This window comes from Microcaecilia unicolor, chromosome 4 (assembly GCF_901765095.1).
Source record: "Microcaecilia unicolor chromosome 4, aMicUni1.1, whole genome shotgun sequence".
Taxonomy (NCBI): domain Eukaryota; kingdom Metazoa; phylum Chordata; class Amphibia; order Gymnophiona; family Siphonopidae; genus Microcaecilia; species Microcaecilia unicolor.
In genome coordinates, this window is record NC_044034.1 from 203830497 (window position 1) to 203854750 (window position 24254).

Here is a 24254-nt window from a genome sequence, read left to right on the forward strand (position 1 = left end):
CCTGACAGCCACAGAAATCATTTAGAAAATCATTTTGCTTCTTTATCTAACAAAAACTGCTCTAACTGAGAAGGATCAAAGAAAGTATAAATTAAATTAAAAAAAAATTTTTTTAAGTCGGCCCTAATGCAAGCACTAGAGATTTAAATTGCAGAAATAGTTTCCTACATAACTTCATGGCTTGAGCCACAGCAGAAAATATTTGAAGCTTACCGCCACAAAACAAATCTTTCTTTTTAAAATATGGTGTCAAAATCATTACTTTATCCTTTTCAGACATAAAAGAGATCAAGAGTGTGGCTCGCTCTATGAAATTTCCTGTGAAGTTTCCAAAAACAGAGTTAAATTAAACAATTCTGCTGGACACATAACATCAGGTTCACCCTCCCTCTTGGAATTCTGTTTTACACTACTAGAAATATAACATAAGGAAATCAAAATATTGTCACATTCAGCAATTAGCAACACTTCATGGATATATTTTCAGAACAGAATCTCAAACAAAGTAAAGAGCAAACTGGTGGAGAATTCAGTATTCTCAAATTCTTACCTCAATCGGAACTTCAGGTATTAAGGATAGTCTGATTCTTCATAGACAATTGGAAACCATGGAAAACCAGACTATCTTTAATAACTGAAGTTCCAACACTTTGTAAAGTTCCACACATCTTGTCTAAATTAAACCTCTTACCTGAATGGATAGTGTTTGAGTATAGCTAGGTGAAGTGTCCTCACTCTGTCCCCATATATAGGGGAAATTTTCTGAGAATTCATGGATAGGGGACTTATATGTGTAATGGTAGATGTTAAACGTATGAGTCCCTTTGAATACTGGCCCATTTGGTCCCAATGTGCACCTTGCAAAGTTCTCATTATGCCTTGACATCAAAAGTTCTCACACTGTTCCCTCTTTTCACAGTGTTCCCTCTCCCCTTCCAAAGCTTTCACTGAGCTCCTTCCTCCTTAACCTCACACCTTGTTCCCTCTCCCCTTCCAAAGCTCCCACTGCGCCCTCTTTCCCCATGTTGATACTGCCTGTATTTCCTCTCCCCCTCCTGTCGCTGGTGCAGCAGGCCTACTCTCCTGATTCTTCCCTCAAGCTAGCCAGAAGGGCAGTGTTTAATGCAATGTGTGTTTTCCTTCCTACATAGAACAGTCTTGCAGTATGAACCACACAAATCTCAAGGTGCATATTGCGAGTCTGGCCCCATTAATCCTGGTCACCGCATCTCAAAAAAAGATATAGTGGAGTTAGAAAAGGTACAGAGAAGGGCGAAAAAAATGATAAAGGGGATGGGATGACTTCCCTATGAGGAAAGGCTGACGCGGCTAGGGCTCTTCAGCTTGGAGATATGATAGAGGTCTATAAAATAATGAATGAAGTGGAACGGGTAGACGTGAATAGTTTGTTTACTCTTTCCAGAAATACTAGGACTAGGGGTTATGCAATGAAGCTACAAAGTAGTAAATTTAATACGAATCAGAGAAATGTTTTCTTCATTCAACGTGTAATTATAGTCTGGATTTCGTTGCCAGAGAATGTGGTAAAGGCTTAGCTGGGTTTAAAAAAGTCTGAACGGCATCCTAAAGGAAAAGTCCATGGACCATTAATAAATTGACTTGGGGAAAATCCACTGCTTATTTCTGGGATAAGCAGCATAAAATATATTGAACTTTTTCAGGATCTTGCCAGGTATTTGTGACCTGGATTGGCCACTGTTGGAAACAGAATACAGCAGCGAGACTCAGCAAGACTCATATACGGAAAAACAAAATATGAAAGTGCTAGGCCCCTAAGGGAGAAGCTACACTGGCTCCCACTTAAAGAATGCATCACGTTCAAGATATGTTCTCTAGTTCATAAAATCATTCACGGAAATGCCCCAGCCTACATGTCAGATCTAGTAGACCTGCCGCCCAGGAACGCTAGAAGGTCATCTCGATCATTCCTTAATCTGCACTTCCACAGTTGTAAAGGCCTAAAATACAAACTAACTCATGCGTCAAATTTCTCCTACCTGAGTACACAGTTGTGGAACACACTACCGCGCAGCTTAAAAGCTACTTACGAACTAGCTAATGTTCGCAAATCCCTGAAGACTCACATATTCAACAAGGCATACCAACAAGATCAACAACCAGAAATATAACACAAAGCAACCATGCCTATCATCTACAATGCCCCTGCTCATTCCTACTTGCTTGAATTTTGATCTTGACTTATGATCAGTATGTTTTCTACTTATTCTCACTTGCTTAATCTTTGATGATACTACTTTCCATTTAACACTAACAGGTATCTCCTATTCTACTATCTACTAACAACGACATATTGTAAGCCACATTGAGCCTGCAAAGAGGTAAGGAAAATGTGGGATACAAATGCAATAAATAAAGAATTAAATAAATAACAGGATGCTGGGCTTGATGGACCTTTGGTCTGTCCCAGTGTGGCAATACTTATATACTTATGTATTAGAAGTAGATGCTGTACTAAGTACTACTTCTCATGCTGATAGAGGGAAGGTGAGAAAGGATGAGGTTCAAGGAGAAGAGCTAGAGTGGTGGTGTGAGGACCACCAAGGAAGAAAAGCACCACAGGAGAGGAGTTTGGCAGTGTTAGAGCCTTGGAGGGATCTTGACTGAGGCGGTGGCCTCGGCACCTCTGGGAAGAGGGAGAGCAGCAGTAAAGAGAGAAAGTTTTTCTGGCTGAGTTGTGGTACCACTTCCCTGGAGTTACCGCCCCCATGCAAATACACAGTTTGCCTAGTGGATTGCACCATCTCCAGGAACATTACATTATGCAGACTGTCATTAATCCTTGACTGCCAATTTACATGCACTGTCACAGAGGGAAGCATGTACCTTAAACGGAGTCACCACCCGATTGAGCAGAGCAAGGAACTGGACCTAAGCAGGAACAATAGCTTGATATTTTGTTACTTTTTTGTGACTTGCTACTGTTTAGATTTTACATATTCATTTTGACCACATCATGATAACTCAGCCATTTGTGTCAATTGTAGACATAGAAATATACATGCTAAAAATTAGCATAAACTTTGTTAGGAATTCCTCAGAGATGTACCACTTTAAAGAACTTTAGAGGTCTGAACTAGACACCTGTTCATTTTCAGTAATCACCCTATTCTTTAGGAGTAGAAAAAGCTGAACTGAGCAGCTCAGTTTGTTTAATAGATTCTTCCCAAGTGAAAGATCAGAGAGATGTTGGATATTTCTATAGCATCTCACAAGATCCACCCACACAACTGACAAATGTAAAAGTGGCTGTAAACAACGAACTGTCATCCAAAAAGATATGTTTGGAAATATACATTTGTCCTTCCTTAATTTTCAAGTTTTTGAGTTTTATTATGCTTGATATATGGATTATCATGAAATATCTAAATGGTTTACAGCCTTTGAAGGCTTTTCCTTCTCTTCCAGAATGGTGATGTGGAATGCTCTTTTACTCCTTGCCCAGTTCTGGAGTGCCCCAGGGAGGAGTGGCTGCTGGAAGTGGGACACTGTTGTTTCAGATGCCAGAAGTCCTCCGCAGTTAGAGGTGAGAGCCTCATCAGACAATTTTCACAGACAGAAGATTCAGAAGATTCCTTTACAACTTAAGAATAGCATACTGGGTCAGAACAATGGTCCATCTAGCCCAGAGTTGAATGGGTAGATGTGAATCGCTTGTTTACTCTTTCCAAAAATACTTGGACTAGGGGGCATGCAATGAAGTTACTAAATAGTAAATTTGAAACCGTAGAAAATATTTCTTCTCTCAGTGTGTAATTAAACTCTGGAATTCATTGACAGAAAATGTGGTAAAAGCAGTTAGCTTAGCAGTGTTTTAAAAAGGTTTGGATAATTTCCTAAAAGAAAAATCCATAAGCCATTATTAAGATGGACCTGGGGAAAATCCACTGCTCATTTCTAGGATATATCACAAGAATTAACACTGAGTGTATATAAATGAGTAACCATAAAACAAGAGCTGTTGAAATAACTAGGTGGATTAGAGTCTCATATCTTGCACATGATTATTCACATCTCACCCAATGGTGGATCACTTGTACGTGCCAGTTTGCTAATCATTGACTCAACCTCCACCGCCCTACGGCTACCAACCATTTCTAGGATAAGCAGCATAAAATCTATTTTACTCTTTTGGGAACTTGCCAGGTACTTGTGACTGGGATTGGCCACTGTTGGAAACAAGATACTGGGCTTGATGGACCTTCGGTCTGTCCTAGTATGGCAATGCTTATGTTTTTATGTTTAGTATCCTGCTTCCAACAGTGGCCAATCCAGATCACAAGTACCTGACAGAATCCCAAAGAGTAGCAAGATTCTGTGCTATTGATCCCAGGACAAGCAGTGGCTTCCCCCATGAATTCTACAGTAAATCTTTAGAATATTATCTACAATGTGGAGAAAGAGGATGCCTAGTTCTAGGGAACAGGAATGTGTGTAAATGTTGGTACTCTAGCCATTTACGCATGTAAGTGGCCAGTTACATGTATAAATGACCTCTTAGAGAATACTAAACTAGGGGAAGAGTGTGCACCATGTTTTAATGGTGTGTACACGGCCAGTGGGTGAATGCATGGGTGAGGCGTGCAAATGCATGCTTAACTTTTAGTATTATGTAACTTGTGCCAGTGGTGGCCCAAAGCAATCTGCTGCCCGAGGCAGGGATTAAGATGCCACTCCTTCCCCCACCCAGTTTGGCATCTCCCTCCTTCCTCCTCAACTCTCTTCCCCATGTTTACCTTATTTTTTCCTGTTCCAAAAGGTGGTAGTGGCAGCAGCAGCGATTCCTATAGGCTGCCCTGCCGCTAGCACCAACTTCTTCACTCTACTTTATACTGCCTCTGAGGAAACAGGAAGTTACGTCAAGAGGTGGATCACAGTAGGGAGAAGAGGTGCCGGCGGCAGGGCAGCTTGTGGGAATTGCTGCCACTGCCACCTTTTGAAAAGAAAAAAAATAAGGTAAACGTGGGGAAAAGGGTTGAGGAGGGAAAGGGAGAGTACTGCATGTGTATTGTCTTTTTGTAGTGCTTTCCTATCACAAATGGATTTCATAGTATGTCTATCTACTGTTTTAATATTATTTTAATGTTATTTTATCTTGTAAACTGTTCTGATTTACCTCTGTAATAAGTGACGGTCTAGTAAATGAACAAACAATAGGGCCACCACTGACTTGTGCACTATCTGGATAAAATCTAGGCATGGGCATTCACGCCAGTTATAGGGCTGCTGCAAGAGACACCATAAATGTACAGTAAGCACCTACTTTTCTTTGTAGAACTGGCCTGAAATAGGCACCTGCTTATCCTAGGGACCCTGATATAGAATTGCCCCAAAATGATTTTGTTCTATTATGCAGAACAGTTGTGTGATCCCAGTTCTTACCAAAAACCTTCTCTCAGGAAATGCCATCACTCCTGGTTTCTATTCTCCTCCTTTGTAAGCAAGCATAGCATTAACCAACCTTTTATTTTACTGGTCCCTGGGGTGGTCTTCTCTTCTAAAGAAAGAGAAATTATATTTTCTTATCTTTCTGTAACTTTCTTCTGTTTTTGTTTTGTTTGCCTTTTGTTAGGTTGTCCTGTTGATGACAATGGGGTTGAGTTTCCAGTTGGACAGATCTGGTCACCTGGAGATCCATGTGAAATCTGCATCTGCCAGGTGAATGAAAACAGTGAGGCCAACTAAGGCCTCGATGTTTAAGAGGAAAGCGCACGATGAATGCTACACTAGGACAGATTTTAAAAATGTACTGTACCCAACTATGCACCACTACAATAGCCCTTCAGACATCACCTATATGTGGGTTCAGTAGGTATTTTGTGGTTTTTGGGGCAATCACACGTTCTACCATAAGTGTACCAGATAGAGTGGGATATGGGCCTGGGTCCCCTTCTCTACAGTCCACTATAATGACCACTAGGCTACTCTAGGGACCTGCTTGCTGCTGTAATGGAAATGGCCATTATATCTACAGCTGTCATAGAGCGTAGTGTGTACTTTCACCTCTTAGGGGGTGAGGGGGGGTCAATGACCACTAAGGGATTAAGAGGAGACTAATGCTTTTATCCCAGTGGTCAGCTGATCAGTTTGGTCACCTTTTTGGCACTTAGGCATAATCGAACGGCGCTGGCCATCTATATCGGCGGCCATCTAAATGGCTGGCGCCGCAAATAGAGGTCCCAAACCGTATTATCGAAAAAGATGGCCGGCCATCTTTTGTTTTGATAATACGGTTAGGGACGGCCAAATGTCAGAGATGGCCGGGTTTCAGATGGCCAGCATCGGTTTTCGTGGGAGGGGCCAGCATTTGTAGTGCACTGGTCACCCTGACATGCCAGGACACCAACTGGGCACCCTAGGGGGCACTGCATTGGACTTCAAAAATTGCTCCCAGATGCATACCTCCCTTACCTTGGGTGCTGAGCCCCTCAAAACCCACTCCCCACAATTGTACACCATTACCATAGCCCTTAGGGGTGAAGGGGGGCACCTACATGTGGGTACAGTGGGTTTTGGGGGTTTTGGAGGGCTTAACATTTACCACCACAAGTGTAACAGGTGTGGGGGGGGGGGGGGGGTCTGGGTCCACCTGCCTGAAGTGCACTGCACCCACTAAATACTGCTCCAGGGACCTGCGTACTGCTGTCATGGAGCTGGGTATGACATTTGAGTCTGGCAAAAAATATTAAAAAAATTTTTTTTTAGGGTGGGAGGGGGTTAGTGATCACTGGGGGAGTAAGGGGAGGTCATCCCCGACTCCCTCCGTTTGTCATTTGGTCAGTTGGGGCACCTTTTTGAAGCTTGGTCGTGAAAAAAAAGGGACCAAGTGAAGCCGGTGAAATGCTCGTCAAGGCCGGCTTTCTTTTTTCCATTGTCGGGCGAAGCCGACCATCTCAAGCCATGCCCCTGTCCCGCCTTCACTACCCTACTGAAACACCCCTTGAAGTTTGGCTGGCTTCGCAATGGAAAGCAGTTGGCGCTGGCCAAAATCGGCTTTCGATTATACCGATTTGGCTGGGTTCAGGAGATTGCCGGCCATCTCCTGATTTGTGTCAGAAGATGGCTGGCAATCTCCTTCGAAAATAAGCTGGTTAGTCATTATTGAAAAGGTCTAGCCAAAAACATCCTATTTTTTGCCCAGGACGTTTTTACAATCTTCCATTATAGCAGAAAAACGTTTAAATCATAAGCCTGCCCTAGTCCTGGCCAGTATATGCCTCCAGCATGCCCCCCTTGAGATTTAGATGAGCTGCATAGAAAAATTCTTTAAAATGAGTTTCAAAGATAATAATTTGGACATTTTTGCTTAAAAAAAAATGTCTATATGCTGCTTTGTGCTGTTTGACATTTTTCTGTTTCGAAAATGAGCCCTGGTATAATAACCTGTCTTAAAGGTAGAATACATTGATAACTTCCCCCTAAGTCTCTAACAATTTTCAGCAGCACCTCCACATTTCTGTCAGTTGTTTCTGCCTCTGAGCAGTCCAATTTTATACCTAGATATTTGATAGATTCTGTGTTTCATTTTTGGGGATTATCTGGAAGGGCCTCATGATGGTAAAGTGATCTAATGGTAGCATGTTCTTCTTGGACCAATTAATTTAATACTACTACTACTACTTATCATTTCTATAGCGCTACAAGGCATACGCAGCGCTGTACACCATACACAAAAGACAGTCCCTGCTCAAAGAGCTTACAATCTAGATAAGACAGGTAAACGAACAGAACAATTAAGGGTAAGGGAATAAAGAGGTGAGGAAAAAGGACAGGGTAAGTGAGTTAGGAGTCAAAAGCAGTGGTAAAGAGGTGGGATTTGAGTTTGGTCTTGAAAACGGCTAAAGACGTTGGTAAAATTCATCAATAATGGACAGAAATCCAGGGATCAAGGTTACAGTCAAAAAGGCCATCGGCATGAACTCAGACCTTGCATTCCACAGTAGCTGTGCGTAAGTCAGTGATGTTTTCCGGCTGAATAGGAAGAACCATGGGTTCTACAGCAAAATTAAACAAGAGAAGAGACAAAGGGCAACCTTGTCTAGTGCCTGTACAGCGAGAAAAGGGATTGGAGCAGATTCCATTAACACATATACTTGCTTGTATATGGGGGTGGGGGGGGGGGGGTGGCACAGATATAAAATCTTGATCATATGAATAATACAGAGGGACCTAAACCAAACCATTCCAGAACTATAGATAGCACCACTTTATTTTAAAAAAATACCTTTTCAGTATCTAATGATAAGGCATTCATGGGACTGGCACCATTACTAGCCAGGGATGCAACATTAAAAAATAGCCCAGCATTGTCTGTTGTCATGCAGCATCTCACTAATCCCACTTGATCTCTATGAACTAGTGATGGCATTATAGTACTTAATAAAGCTGCCAGCAGCTTAGTGTAAATCTTTTTTTTAAGTTCACATACTTTTATTGATATTTAGTAAAGCAATCCAATACAAAAGTGAACAGAGATAGAAGCTTAAGGCCGAGAAAAAAATATTCCATCTTGTATCAAGGGTGGATCCAAATTCAAACACACCCAATATTTCTGAATGTCAATGCCATTCACAGTTCAGTCCAAATTTCAATATCAGTCCCAGGCACACATACACTTCATCACTGTAGTATACATGTAACATATACTAATTATGTGATGTGATATAGGATCTTCAGCTGCATCTGTACTGCTTAGCAGACTTCTATCAGGCAGTAAAGTGCAAACTATAACTGATCCATTGATTCACTATGGGCTTTAATTATCACCAATGCTCAACCTTCATATAATTGCACATAACTCTTATTCAATGTTCCAAAAAATTTACTTAACTGGCAGCGGCTTTCAGTATAAAAGGAACCTCAACCAACATGGCCAAGTTTCGGATCTTCATCAGGGAAGAGGTTCACTGCAAACAGAGTCAAAATCAAAGCTGTGTTCTTAAACTATGCAAAAAATATTTTTCATTATTCAGTGCTTCTCTAATCTTAAGCAATTTACAGATTTGGTCAACGCTTCATTCTCTCCTGTAGTCAATTCGGCCGTGACATTTCCAAAGACACCAGCATTCCAAAGACACCTATGCTGACTAAAATTCCCTGTGCTGATTGGGTCACCGATTAAAACTCCTCAACCAATCACATCGACCACCAGTCTGGGGAACCCCTAAACCATCAGAGAATGGGGATGGGGGAATTCTTTGGGGGTGGGGGCTTGATTGGGCGGGGTCTACTTTGGAGAGGGGTTCTTGATCAAAGGCACGAGATTGTGGGTGGTCTTGTTGGAGGGCGCTACATTGAGGGGATTCTGGATCAGGGGCTCTATTTTGGGGGTTCTTGATCAGAAGGGGCCAGATCGGGGGAGGGCTTTTCATCAGAGAGAACCCTGGAAGTCATGGACAAGAGCACCAGGCCATTGCTTGGTAGCCCAATGCTCTGTGCTGCTAGATTAACCCTGCTTGTGGGGTGGCTCGCAAGCAGCATTATTTATTTACCATGATAGCAACCTGAGGTACTTTAATACCGCAAGTTGGTGACTCCTGAGGTAAATCGAGGTGCAGTAAAAGCTCGGCTTCTACTACACCACGATAACTTCTCCCCTCAATCTGTTGTGCAGGGGATAATATTTCAGATATATAAATAGTTTTATAATACTCATAGAACTGGTGAGCTATATCAACATCATTAATAACCATCGTCTGTGCTGCTCTTAAAAAATTCCCGGTTCCTTCATCCTTTAAGATATTGAGCTAACAAGTGTCCAGATTTTTTCATTCCCTTATAGTAATAGGCACTTTGCTTAAAACTGAGGGCATTGCTTGTTGACTTAGCAATGTTCAGTTGTTGAAGTGACAATATGGGTGCATCTTTTTGATGAACTAATCTATGCTCCAATTCCTTAATTTCCCTTTCCAACTCAGAAATACAATGAGGCAATTTTCGTATAGGCCTTTAGTGTATGCTATAATTCTGGCCCATAAGGCCTACCATTAGATCAGTGGTAGTATCACTAGACTTAATATGCTGAAAATAGGAGGTAATCATATTTTATACCATAGTGTGAAATTCCTCCTGTTCCAAAAAGGCTGATGACAAGGTGCATGGTCTGATATAAAAATTAGGTAAAAGAAAATGAGGAAGAGGAAATAAGAAAATAATCTATCCTGGAATGAATCTGATGGGGTATAGAATAGGAAGTGTATTCCTTACCAGTGGCGTGCTGGAGCCACCACTGATCAGATTCACCCAATTCTAGGATGACTGAATTAATTGCAGCCATCGAGCTCAAGGATTTACATGAACACTTAGACTGACAATCCAACAACCAATCCAAGGGCTGATTGATGAGTCTGACTCTAATAGATTAAGGGCGGGAATGAAAAAAATTGAGGAGAATCACCTGTGGATGCGTAAATATTACATTAAGACATAAGATTACATACGATAAACATCTCAATTCCATCTTCTGTCACCAGCTTAACCAAACACCCTTCTGTAACAGAAGCATGTTGTAAGATAATAATTTGGAGAGATAGGCACACTGAAATAGCCACTCCATTTTTTTCTCCAGAAAGGGGGAAAGTCCTTAATCTCAAACCATTGATCAGATAATTTAAGAGATTCTTCGTAATATATATGAGTTTTTCCTGAAGTAAAATAATGTCGAGTTTTTCTTTTTTCATATATAACAGGGTTTTTTTTCTCCATTTGATTGGATTATTAGCATCTTCACATTCAGAGATAACTTCCAATGGGGCAACAAACTGAATTAATAAGGCAAATAAAATAAAAATGGGACGATTTCAAAATATAAGGGATAGGTAGAGCAACAACTAGAAACCCCCAAAGAAGAGATCCAGTAGAATCAAAGAGGCCAGTGATGCAGAAAAATGATCCTATGTGCAGAATAACTCAAATCTGTAACAGGCAGCAAAAACCTTTCAGGATGAACCTTGTGTGGCCTAGAGGGCCACAAAACAAGGAGGAGTGTATTTGTAAAACAGATAAAATAAGTAAGTAACTTTACTTCTCTGTTGTTTTAACACTATGTCAGCTCTAATAGGTTTGGTCTCAGCAGAGAATCTAAGTGTGCCTCAGTGACTGGAAAATTCATTTCCTATATAGAAGGCACAGCACTTATTTTATTTTTGTTACATTTGTATCCCGCGCTTTCCCACTCATGGCAGGCTCAATGCGGTAGGCAATGGAGGGTTAAGTGACTTGCCCAGAGTCACAAGGAGCTGCCTGTGCCGGGAATCGAACTCAGTTCTTCAGTTCCCCAGGACCAAAGTCCACCACCCTAACCACTAGGCACCTTGCTGGATTCAGAGTTCTGCTCCAATGGGGACACCAGGGTCATGCCATGATCTGGTCACTAGGGGGAGCTCCAATGGGGACACCAGTGTAATGACCTGAAAAGATCACTAGAGGGAGCTCCAGCAAAGGCCAGGAACATAGGGACTGGGGAGGACCCATAGTAGTAGATTTCCTTTAAGAAGGAAGCACCCTGGAGAAGGTACTGGACCCTTCCAGAACTAGGAGGGGGGTCCAGAAGGGGGTATGGTGAGCTAATAGCAGCCCTATAAAGAGCACCTTCTAATAGGAGCTGGAGATAAGGAAAGGGGACCTCCAGGAAGAAAGAAGGAAGAGTTCTGAGTAACTCAGGAGCAGACTCCCAGGAGATGGACCAAGGCGGGCTGAAAACCCCGTGGATCTGACCCCAAAGAGAAGGTCCATAAAGAAGGAGAAGGAAGGATGCCTGAGAGAGAGGGGATCAAGGTGGGCTGGAAACCCCGGGCCTGGTCCCCAAAGGAAAAGGCCAAAGAAGGTTCTTACCTTGATATTATAATAATGAAGCAAATAACTATTGTAGAATCCAGTGTGAGGTAACATTGGAGGATGTGAATTAAGAACTGGACTAACAGCCGGGAGTGCAGAATAGGACTGTAAAGCGAGAGTAAAAAATAAAACTCCTGTCCAAGGGGTGGAGGCTGTTCTAAACTAGAACCAGGTCCCCCATAAGGCAGTCTCAGTTGAAGACTGACTGATGAACTGTTTGCTGAAAGAATTCCCTGCTTGCATGATTAAGGAATATTAAGAGAAGTAGAATTTGCCTAAGAAGTGGCTAATTTGCATATTGTGGTGAAGCCTGCTAGTACAATATTGTGTCCCCCAGAAAAGGTGCCATGAGGGCATGCCACAAGCATACTGAGACTGCAACCTGTTTTCACAGGAAATGTCAAAAGGAGGGGGTCAGGAACAGGGTGACTGATAAATGAGGAACAGTCACCCTGAGTGCAAGGAGGACCCCTATACCTAAGTCTGAAGGTATGAGTTGCTATAGTTATAAGCTGTTTCTGGGATCTTTCTTAGAAGCAAAGCTTTTGCTGATGCATCTCTAAATATCCTGAGTGAATTCAGAGGCTTTGATTGAAGGGCAGAACTCCCAGGTTGTCAGAGTCCTCTGCAGAGGTTGTTTGAGGAGCGTTCCCACTGATTTGTAGGAGGAGGCATTGTAAATGCACCTTCAATGAGAGAGAGTCTACACAAGGTAATCAACACAGAAGCTACAGTCAAGTTCATGTGGTGAACTGAGGAACTCGCACCACAGCTTTGTAGGCGATTATATGGAGTGGACCCTAGGCTACAAGGGGCTCATCACAATATCGATTTCACTGAACAATGTCAGCACTTACCAGTGACAATTAAGGCAATTGCTACCCAGATTGAGGTCTGCTGATTTGGGCCATCCATTGATTTTTAAGTTTCAAGTTTATTATAACTTATTATCCCGCCGCATGCATATACCATCTGGGCAGTTCACAAAGTGTAAACTAGAAAATTTTAAAAAGAGTTAAAATTAATGCCGCTGAAAATCCATACAGACCACCCTGGTGTTATCCGGATAGTAAAAATCTTTACCAAAGAAACAGGAAAGACAGAGACCAAATGCATGGCTGGCTGACTGGGTTCACATCAGGCTCTGCAACTTAGATTAAATAATTACATTTTCTGCCTATTTACAACCCAAACTTTTATTGACTGCTGCTCAGCCTGTCTTCAGGCACCAGTCGTCAATCTTACTTTGAACTTCTTCTATTTATTTTGGATGGAGAAAGGAAATTTTATCTTCCCTTCACATTGCAAATAACTCTCCTCATGCCCTGTGATTGGAGCTGGATTCTTTTTACATCTAATCCTCCTGGACAACAAAGAAAAAGCCTACCGCAATCTGCATCAACTGGACCATCCAAGGATATCAGAACCAGAAACTCTAAAATTCATACCTGCAATCCCTGAGTCAAAACTTTATTTTAACTGTATTTATTTCTAAAACTCTGAGTCTGTTAGATTCCTTAAAACTAAAGGCAAATATCATCAATCCCCTTTACAAAGCAATTCACATAGAAGTGGTAAGTGAGCAGCCATTTGCTTTCCCCTGTTGCCAGAAACCTTTGATCTCACAGGCCTGATCTGAATTTACAACTTTAAAAAGGTCTGCTTCTTTCAGATTTAACCCTGCATTTGCTAACTAGTAAGACTGTGAACTCCACAGAGTAGACAGCAGTGCCATCCAGTGAAATTTTGCCTAACTAATTTCTGACACAAAAAAATGTGCATTGGGATCAAACATCAATCAAGTATCCCAGTGGTGTGTGGGAGAGGAAACCATAACCCCCATAAACCAAAGAGAAGGCAAAAGTGCAAGTAGTAGTAGGTCAAACACCTACATAACAGTGCTTAAAAGATCACCTCATTGCCACACCAAAACTACCCCCAGACCACCCTTGGGAACTATAGGACTGGTGAATGCCAGATCAGCTGCAAATAAATCCTCGGTGATCCATGATGCCATAAATGAACAGCATCTTGACATCCTAGGAATAAGTGAAACCTGGCCAGATGAAAGTGGGTGTTTACCACTGGCTGAACTATGCCCAACAGGTTTCAACATCCAACATCAACCAAGACCAGGAAGACAGGGTGGAGGGGTAGCAGTTTTGGTTCGGGATACAATCAAACTGCGCAGAATATCCATCCCCCAGCTACATGAATCTGAAACTCTTTTAATACAACTTGAAGAGGAGAAAACAATCTGGCTGCTCATGGTTTACAGAGCGCCCCGTAACAACACATTATCTGTGCAAGAACTCCTAGACCTGATTACTCAAGTGACCCTGAATTACCCTAGGCTGGTGATCATGGGAGACTTCAATCTACACATCAAAACCCCAGATACCACCACCGCTGCCTTCTTGGACACAATGACAGCACTAGGATTTACACAGTTGATCAATTCTCCAACCCATGAAAAGGGTCACATACTAGACCTGGTATTCTACAAAGTGGTGGATATCCCAGAATTCTGGGATAACAGTATTGAAATAACACCCCTATCATGGTCAAACCCTTTTCTAATTAAATTCTCCATAAGCGACCACATAAAACAAATGGCACCTCCCAGAGTTTGGAAGGAGATCAGAGACAAAACAAAGCTGACCGCTGAGAATTTCCTAGAGGCCTTGGACTATCCACATGTGGATGAAAAGACAACAACAGTGTCAGAACAAGTTGACATCTGTAATACATAGTTAGCCAAGACCTTAGAGAAAACAGCACCACTAAAAAAAGGTCTTATGCCCCATTCACAAACGCTCACCTTGGTTTTCTCCAGAACTTCGGATCCTTAAACGCGAGGACGAAAACTGGAAAGGAGGTGTGGCGCAAATTTCACCTGGATGAAGACAGACTAAACTGTAGGAAGCACATGGCAAAATACCACCAAGCATTAACAGCAACCAAAAAACAGTATTTCTCGCAATGCATTGCACAGGCTGCCAATTCAACCAAACAGCTGTTCAGTATAGTAAACAGCCTACTGCAGCCCCCACAACAGAACCAGCCTGCCCAGTCTAAACTGAATTGCAATGCTTTTGCTTCATACTTTGCCAACAAAATTAAAAGTCTCCGCCAGGATTCACTGGCAATCCCACCTAGGCAATCCCACCAACCAGTCAACCAGGGGTGCACAAACTCGCCCCCTCCTGACAGAGACAGATGGGACACTTTTAACCCAATGACAGAGGAGAGCCTTGACAAAATCCTAAGAGACCTTCGACCAACTACCTGTTCCCTCGATCCCTGCCCATCAAAGATAGTGCAGCAGGCAAATATGGGCCTCATAGAAGGCGCCACTAAAACTGTGAATACCTCTCTTTCTAATGGGCAGCTACCAACAGCATTAAAAAGGGCAGTGGTCTGCCCTCTGCTGAAGAAAAACAACCTTGACCAGGACAAACTTGAAAAGTACAGGCCAGTATCCAACATCCCGTTTCTAGGGAAACTCAGAGAACAAACAGTCTGTGTTCAACTTAATGACTGGTTAGAAAAGAGAAACTGGCTAGATCCATGTCAGTCTGGATTCAGACCTGGTTATGGTACAGAAACAATCCTTGTATCCCTACTAGATGATCTTTACAGAAACCGAGACAAGGGATTCGCCTCAATGTTGGTACTGCTTGATTTCTCTGCAGCTTTTGACACCGTGGATCATGATATCATGCTAGCACGACTGACAAGAAACAGGTATCAATGGAACAGTACTTGCTTGGTTCAGATCCTATCTATCAGACAGGCAACAATCCATAATGTTTGGCAGCAACTCATCACCACCATGGACACTGACCTGTGGGGTACCACGAGGATCAATACTGTCACCTATTCTGTTCAATATCTACCTCAAACCACTAGCTGATCTGATTTGGTAAATGGACACTCAGTTCTACATCTGTGCGGATGATGTGCAGCTACTCATACCCATTGAACCTGACTTACCTACAGTCTTGAATAAACTGATTACCTGTCTAACATCAATTCAAGAATGGGCTAAACACAACAAACTTTGCCTGAACCCAAGTAAAACCAAGCTTCTCTGGGTCCCTAACACAAGTGGATTCATACCTGACATCAAAATCCCTTTTGGGAAGTATGAACTCTCCCTCAAGTCACAAGTCAGAAACCTTGGAATACAGTTAGATTCAGCACTTACACTGATTCCCCAAATCCAAACAACCTTCAAGAGCTGCTTCTACTATTTGCAACAGTTACGCTGCCTCTCTCTTTACATCAAGAAGGTAAATCTTATCCCAGTTGTACATGCAATGATAACATCAAGACTGGATTGCTGCAATACACTATACAATGGTCTGACTACAAAGGGCCTGCACCAACTCCAGTTGATTCAGAATGCAGCAGCAAGACTCCTAGAAGGTTGCAAGTGACGTGACCACATCACACCATTTTTGCAAAAACTTCATTGGCTACCAGTACAATACAGGGCTAAATTTAAAACTACGTCTGATCGTCAAGGCCTTGAAAGGAAATGGCCCTTAGTACCTGAAAATAGGATGATCCTTCACACACTGCCAAGGACACTAAGATCCTCCCAAGGACTTTCACTAACCAACCACGCCCTCTCCAAAAGACATTACACGATGTGATACCCGCAAGCAAGCCTTCTCCGGAGTAGCCCCTACACTCTGGAATGCACTGCCTGAGAGGCTGCGCTTAACACAAGACTATCTCTACTTCAGGAAGCAGGCGAAAGCTTGGCTCTTCAACCAGGCCTTTACTGGAAGAAGTAACTAACTTGTTAGTCTCACTCACACACACAAGGAGTACTCAGGCTGCATATACTGCAGCAGGACATGTTTATCCACTCCTACCCTTGCCGAGATAACATTTAACCATTTCTCTGACCTCATGTGCAACTTTCTTTAACTCAATCACCTTACTTTCTAACTCTTCCTACTTTCTTACCCTTCTATATGTTACATCTTTGCTTTACCCTTTGCTATCACTTATAATGTTCTATTACGTATTGTGTTGACATTGTAAATAGTATACCATACCATACTTTGTATTGTTTTTGAATATTTTTACTGCTGTAATTGTCTATTACTCATGTTTGATCTATTCGTACTGTACACCGCCTTGAGTGAATTCCTTCAAAAAGGTGGTAAATAAATCCTAATAAATAAAATACCAGAAAGGAAGTCTCTTATCGCTGCTCAAAGAAAGTGTTCAAACTTATAAGTAGTCCAAAACATTGGAGTACTTATAAGTTTGAACACTCTCTTTGAGCGTTGATGAGTCTTCCTTTCTGGTATTTTGTTGCCCAGATAGTGCGAGAGCAGTCCGAGAGCAGAATGAAAAATTATCCGGATAATGGTGAAATTCAGCACATCTATCCAAATAAGGGGTCCTTTTACTAAGGTGTACTGAAAAGTGGCCTGTGCTGGTATAGACGCATGTATTGGACGTGTGCAGGTCCATTTTTCTGTGCACCTGCAAAAATGGCCCTTTTTTTTGCCAAAAATGGACGTGTGGCAAAATAAAAATTGATGCGTATCCATTTTAGGCCTGAGACCTTACTGCTACCCATTGACCTAGCGGCAAAGTCTCACATGTTAACTGGGCAGTAATGGTCTATGCGTGTACAATGCTGATTACTGCCCGGTTAGCGTCGCGCATCAGAAAATTTCCAGCGTCCTTAGTGGACGCATAAAAAATTAAATTACCACCCAGGCCATGCGGTAGCTGGGTGGTAGTTCACAATTGATGCGTGTAGATGCACGTAGGTGCCTACACTGCTTAGTAAGAGGGCCCCTAACTCTCCAGACAACTTAGAATAGAAACATTTCCATTTCTGCCCTATGTTGTTATTTGAATCTCGATGGTGAATATCTCCGTTATCTGGATAACTCTGGTGGATTGTGGCACACCCGGATAGCAGTCAGCACAGAATATCTGGGGATATATTGAAACCCCACAGCCAGTGTTTAAGAGAAATGCCAGCTGTGGAGTTTAAATATTGATTTTTCTGATTTCTGCAGGTACAATGTTCTTTCACCTATTCAAAGATTTTTCCTTAATGTTTTTTCCATAAAAGGTACATCACTAAGAAAGAAATTGGATCATCAATACAAAGGTTGGCAGCCCTGGAAGCTACAGTTCATGATAATTTATAAACTGAAAATGGATTTAGCAGTAAAATATTATTAAGGGTTGTTATAAAAAAAAGGGTGCTCCTGGAAACCCAACCTGAAGTCATGAGAAATATGTTTTGCTGTATATATTATACTCCTAAAAAACATAGCAATTGATCCACAAATGTCAAGATAAAAGCAAAGAAACAGACCAGGCAAAGCAGTCTGTAAATTAGTTTATTAATAAACTACAACACACTGATGAATTAGAAACTAGTGTCCCACACGGTCATGTTTCTCCCTAGTGCAGGCAAAGCATGGCCATGTCAGGCACTGTTTTTTAACCAATCATATGTTGTAGTTTATTGATAAACTAATTTACACATGCTTTTCCTGGTATTGTACTTTACTTCCATCTATATTATACTCCTGATAGCCAGTAAACTTGGGCACTGTTTAACCATCCAGGAACGGTTCCTGGCCGGTTAAATAGCGCTTTACTGGCTATCCGGGAGTGTTTAGTGAGAGATAGCTGGTTATCTCCAGCTTGGATATGTTGCACAATATAGCCAGCTATCCGCTAATATTCAGCGTAATGCTGGCTAAGTTTGGTGGCCAATTTGGGCAGCCAAAATAGCAGGCCTATCTTTGGCTGTTTTCAACTTAACCGGCCAGCGCTGAATATTGGCTTGGATGGTTAAGTTGAAACCAGCAATAAATAAACTGGATATTCAATGCTGCTCACCAGAAACAGCTCGGCATTGAATATTTGAGCTCATCACTGACTGTGGGAGTCAGCCTGGCTAATTCCCGTGGTTTGAATATTGGCCCCGATGAGATTATAAGACTGAGCTGGTTTCTGAACTGATAAAAATACGCAATTGGGTGTGCAGTTACAGAATAGGGTCAATTACACCTGTAACTTAATTTGCTAACTGAAGCTAACAGCACTTAATTGGTGGTATCAATAAATAGCCTTAACAAGCACTAGCAATAATTTGGAGGAGATTCTATATATGGCACCTAAAAAATCGACACTGAAATCAGTGTCGAGTAAGTATATTCTATAATCGGCACCTAGATTTAGGTGCCGATTATAGAATATGCTTAGTTGATATTTCAGCACTATCTTCGCGCTTTCATTTATGCCAATGAAAACCTGGTGTAAATCTCAGTGCATAGATTTAGGCACACTGGGCCATATTCTATAACCAGCGCCTAAATTTTGGAATGCCTGTGAAATGCCCAGTTCCCCACTCATAACCACACCCCTTTTTGCCTCCACACTTTAGGATTAGGGATGTACACTGGAAATATTTTTGTTTTGTTTCATTTACCATGGAGTTTCCATTCTTTCATTTTAGGTTGTCATTTTGTCAGCGCACATCATTGCAGAATACACTTGGCGAGTTGTGCGCCTAAATTCTAATAGGTGCCAATTAGTGCTCATTATTGCTTGTTAAGTGCTGTTATCAGCACTCATTAGCTTGTTAAGCCAGTTAAGTTACACGCAGTGTTATAGAATCCATGCCAATTTCGGTGCCTAAATCTAAGCACATTATATAGAATCTGGGGGTTAGTGTGCATCATTCTGGCTCCTAATGTCTGGTGCCATTTCTTGAATTTACCCCTTATTGTGTACAGGACGTTTAGAAATAATATGCATATAACATGTTTATGATTCCAGTCAGATGGCTCAGTGACTTGCAAGAGGACCAACTGTTTAGAGACCTGTCCCCATCCAATTGTGATTCCAGGCCAGTGCTGTCCAGATTGCTCAGCAGGTAACAGCTAATAAAAAGATTTTTTTAAATAAAGAACTCCATCTCATTTGAATGTTGACCCCTAGGTGCTTTAGGATACAAATGGGCTCATTTTCAAAGCACTTACCCTCCTGTTTACTAAGCTGCACGTTGTGGCAATGCCAAAACAGCCCATTCTATAACCCATGACTAAGTTTAGGCATGGCTTATAGAATTGCCCTTAAGTAGGGTTTTCTCTGCCCTGATTTTTTTTAGATGCGATTTATAGACCACCCCTAACTGGTTAGTGCAAGATTAGCAGAGTAGAGCAGTAGCCTTGTGGTTAGTGCAGCAGACTTTGATTCTGGGGAACTGGGTTTGATTCCCACAGTAGCTCCTTGTCACTCTGGACAAGTCACTTAACCCTCCATTGCCCCAAGTACAAATAAGTACCTGTATATACCATGTAAACCACTTTGAATGTAGTCGCAAAAACCACAGAAAGGCTGTATATCAAGTCCCATCCCTTTCCCCCCATTTATTTAGGGCAGATGCACTAAACTTAATGAGCATTTAATGAGCCATTAACGAGCAAGTAGTCAACCCTGGCATGCACTAAAGGCTTCTCCAAGCCTTTTTCCGACGTCGGTAGCAGCTAACGAAAACGGAATGCAGATATGCAAATTGTGTAGAAACCCTATTGTAATGAGATGCACTAACCTTTTCCGATTGCCTTAACGCTGGAAAATCTAATGAGAGGTCTGTACCTCTCGTTGGGGCTGCGCGGGATTGAAAAACTGCTACAAAAGTAACAAAAACAAAAAATCAGGGGGGGAAAAAAGTCAAGTGCTCATCAGGGACGTCCTTTATGGACATCCTTCACTCAAAAACAAAAAAAATAGCGCTCCACTCAAAAAAAGACATTCCCCCCCTTCCCAATAATAAAAACGTCCCTTTTGGCCGTGCTTCACTCAACTGAGAGACCTGAAAGTCTCTGAGCCAATCACAACGCGTTTAGCTCAGCTAAACACGTTGTGATTGGCTCAGAGACTTCCAGGTCTTTCAGCTGAGGGAAGCACGACCAAAAAGGACGTTTTTATTATTGCGGGGGGGAATGACGGCCAAAATGGACGTTTTTCTTTTGGCTGGTTGTCCTCAACTGCATTGTCCTCTGAATCGAGCCGCATCGGAGGGCGTGAGTGGTGCGGCGTCTTCAGGCGGCACAGGAGGCGTATTTGGCATGCGCAGAGCAGCCAGCATAACGCTTGGCTGCTCTGCGCATGCGTGACCGGCCGACTGGCTGACTGTTTAACGATGGAATAGAGAATGCAAGTGAGCTACAACGAGCAGCTCATTTGCATTCCCTTTCCTTAGTGCATTCCTGTTCCTTCGCTAAGGAAATCGGTAAGGGAAGGGCTCTAACGATTGTTTAGTGCATGAGCCCTTATCACCTACAAAATAAGTATCAATAAATGCTCACACACTAAATGTTGTTAATGGCTTGACACTAATTGCAACATTAGCACATGGCCATTAATTTGGAAAATAGAAAATTAGCTATTTTCCAGCTGCATTAAAAATGGCCTTAGTGCATGGGAAATACCCGCATAAGAGTGCACTAAGGTCACTGTTTTGCGCAGCTTTGTAAAAGGAGCCCTCAGTAAGTTAAGTGGGTATTTGCAGAATAGCGAATATATATGCACATTATGGGAGTCTTTTACAAAGGCAAGCTAGCATTTTTGGCGTGTGCTAATGATTATCACACACTAAATACTAGAGAAGTCTATAGGAATATATGGATGTCTCTAGTGTTTAGCACACGCTTATTTTTAGTGCGCACTAAAAATGCTGATATGCCTTTTGAAAAATTGGCCCTATGTTAGCATTCTAAACATTTATGTGTGTTACATAAGTGTAAATGTTAGCATCTATTTTATAGAAGTGCCCCATATGAGGGTTAGGAATGTACACTGGAAACTTTTTTGTTTTGTTTCATTTACAATGGAGTTTCCGTTCTTTCATTTTAGATTGTCATTTTGTCAGCAGCACAAGCTAATTCTTTGATAGAGTAGGTATTATTGAAAACCAAAGCATTTCTAGTCCTTTTCTACTGTATTGTTTGCAATGTGAAATATTTCCTATGCTATTTCAAGCAAATGTACACCCCTAATAAGGATTTCAAGGACAATTTTCAAAGCCATTTACTTGGACAAACAGGCTGAAAAAAAAACTGGTCTACCCTAATCTGCCTCAAAGTACACACAAGAATCCAGAATATGTGTGTTTTAGCTAGATTAGAGGGGGCAGGTTTTAGACAGGATTAAACAACAACATAGATAGACTTTCAACTCTGTGGGCACCTTGTTCCAGTAAAACTATGCCACAGAACAAGCAGATGCAATACCTGCTGGTCACTTGAGCTTACGGACAGTATTCAAAGGAGTTTGCACATAGTTTCCCTATTGATAATTGGTACAAAGTTTGTGGGTACAAAGTCCTTGTTGATTTTGTACCTTGCTAGGCTATTTGAAAATAACTTGCCAACCCATCCTTCCCCCCTCCCACCACCACCCAAAAATACAAGTGTATAGAGGTTTATGGGCTGACTTTGTAATCTCCCATACACTCTGACATAAGCAGAGCAGGAACTATAGGGTTATCACTTAGTTTTTTGATACTTGAGTAGTGGGAAAGGGAGGGGAACACAGAAGCTGAATCTTAGCAATATGGAGACTCCCTAATACTTTTCCTTCAGTTCTGGTCTTTCTTACTAATCCCCTCTATCCCCCTCCCATTCCCAATAATTCTGTCTTCCCTGCCCCCTTGCTGTTCTTCTTATCTTCTCTCCTGTCTTTTTTCCCATCCCAGCTTGTCTTTTTTTCACCACACTCTCTCCCCCTTTAGCTTTTCTTTCTCTCTTTCTCCTCCATCCCATTCATCTCTCCCTTCTACTTTTTGTCTCCATTTCTGCTTTCATAGAATCATGATAGCAGAAAAAAAATGCAGAGGTCAATATTCAGTGCATGACAGTCAGCGTTTTTGATAGTGCTGACCACTGTGGGCTGAATTAGGCCCAAATATTCAGTTCCAGCTACCTATCCAGTGGTGTGCTGGTAAATGTTTAACAGGGTCTCTCTGCGCCCCCCCCCCCCCCAAATTGCAGAGCTGGCTATAACCAGGGAGAGAGCCTGTGGGGGGAGGGCAATGCATTACTCTCTCCAGGAAAAAAAAAATTAAATGCTCCCAGGTTCCAATCTAATTCATGTTTAATGTGGGATAAAATGCCATAAATAAGTAAATAAATATAAACTTTTAACGTTGAGCACCTGATTCTCAAAGTGGACATATTCCAAACACTAAAATGAAAATAAAATGATTTTTTTCTACCTTTGTTGTCTGATCATGCTGGCCCAGTATCCAATTCTGCTGCTATCTGTCCTCTTAACTCAGTTTCCAGGGCTTCCTTTCCATTTATTTCTTTACTTTCCTTCTTTCTTCTTCATTTCTTGCCCTACATCCATAAGTAAAAGCTGGGTCCTCTGCAGACTTGACTGTCCAGTGGATCCAGCTTCTGCCTATTTTCTCCATCCATGTGCAGTTTTTCTCCTCTCTTCTTTTTCCCTCATCTCATCTCCTTCCTCCCCTCTATCCATGTCCAGCATTTCTTCTCTCTCCCTTTCCTCTCCTCCATCCATGTCCAGCATTTTTCCTCTCCTTCCTCCATCCATGTCCAGCATTTCTCCTCTCTCCCATCCATTCATGTTCATCTCACGTCCTCTCTTCCCTCCCCTTCATTCATAGTAACATAGTAGATGACGGCAGAAAAACACCTACACGGTCCATCCAGTCTGCCCAACAAGATAAACTCATATGTGCTACTTTTTGTGAATACCTTGATTTGTACCTGTCCTCTTCAGGGCACAGACCGTATAAGTCTGCCCAGCACTATCCCCGCCTCCCAACCACCAGCCCCGCCTCCCACCACCAGCTCTGGCATAGACCGTATAAGTCTGCCCAGCACTTTCCCCGCCTCCCAACCACCAGCCCCGCCTCCCACCACCGGCTCTGGCACAGACCGTATAAGTCTGCCCAGCACTATCCCCGCCTCCAAACCACCAGTCCCGCCCCCCACCACCGGCTCTGGCACAGACCGTATAAGTCTGCCCAGCACTATCCCCGCCTCCCAACCACCAGCCCCGCCTCCCACCACCGGCTCTGCCACCCAATCTCAGTCTCAGCATTTTTTTCTCTCTCCCTTCCCCTCCATCCATGTGCATCTCCTTCCTCTGTCTTCCCTTCCCTCCATCCATGTCCAGAATTTCTTCTCTCCCCTCCATCCATGTGCATTTTCTTCCTGTCTTCCCTCCCCTCCATCCATGTCCAAAATTTCTCCTGCCCTCCCCTCCATCCATGTCCCGAAATTCTCCTCTCTCCCCTGCCCTCCCCTCCATCCACCCATGTGCAGCAACTCTCCTCTCCCCTGCCCTCC

At 42.3% G+C, this 24254-nt stretch overlaps 1 protein-coding gene across 3 annotated transcripts in view; it reads left to right on the forward strand.

The window, feature by feature from the left end:
* VWCE (von Willebrand factor C and EGF domains) overlaps nucleotides 1-24254 on the forward strand; it is a 333354-nt gene that overhangs the window by 206936 nt on the left and 102164 nt on the right. For all 3 annotated transcript variants that reach the window (XR_003941942.1, XM_030201137.1, XM_030201138.1), the window contains 3 exons: nucleotides 3448-3565; nucleotides 5612-5697; nucleotides 19711-19807. Coding sequence is in view for 2 of the 3 variants with exons in the window: in XM_030201137.1 (XP_030056997.1) it covers nucleotides 3448-3565; nucleotides 5612-5697; nucleotides 19711-19807 (301 nt within the window). In the remaining variant the exon portion in view is untranslated. The remainder of the gene's footprint in view (nucleotides 1-3447; nucleotides 3566-5611; nucleotides 5698-19710; nucleotides 19808-24254) is intronic.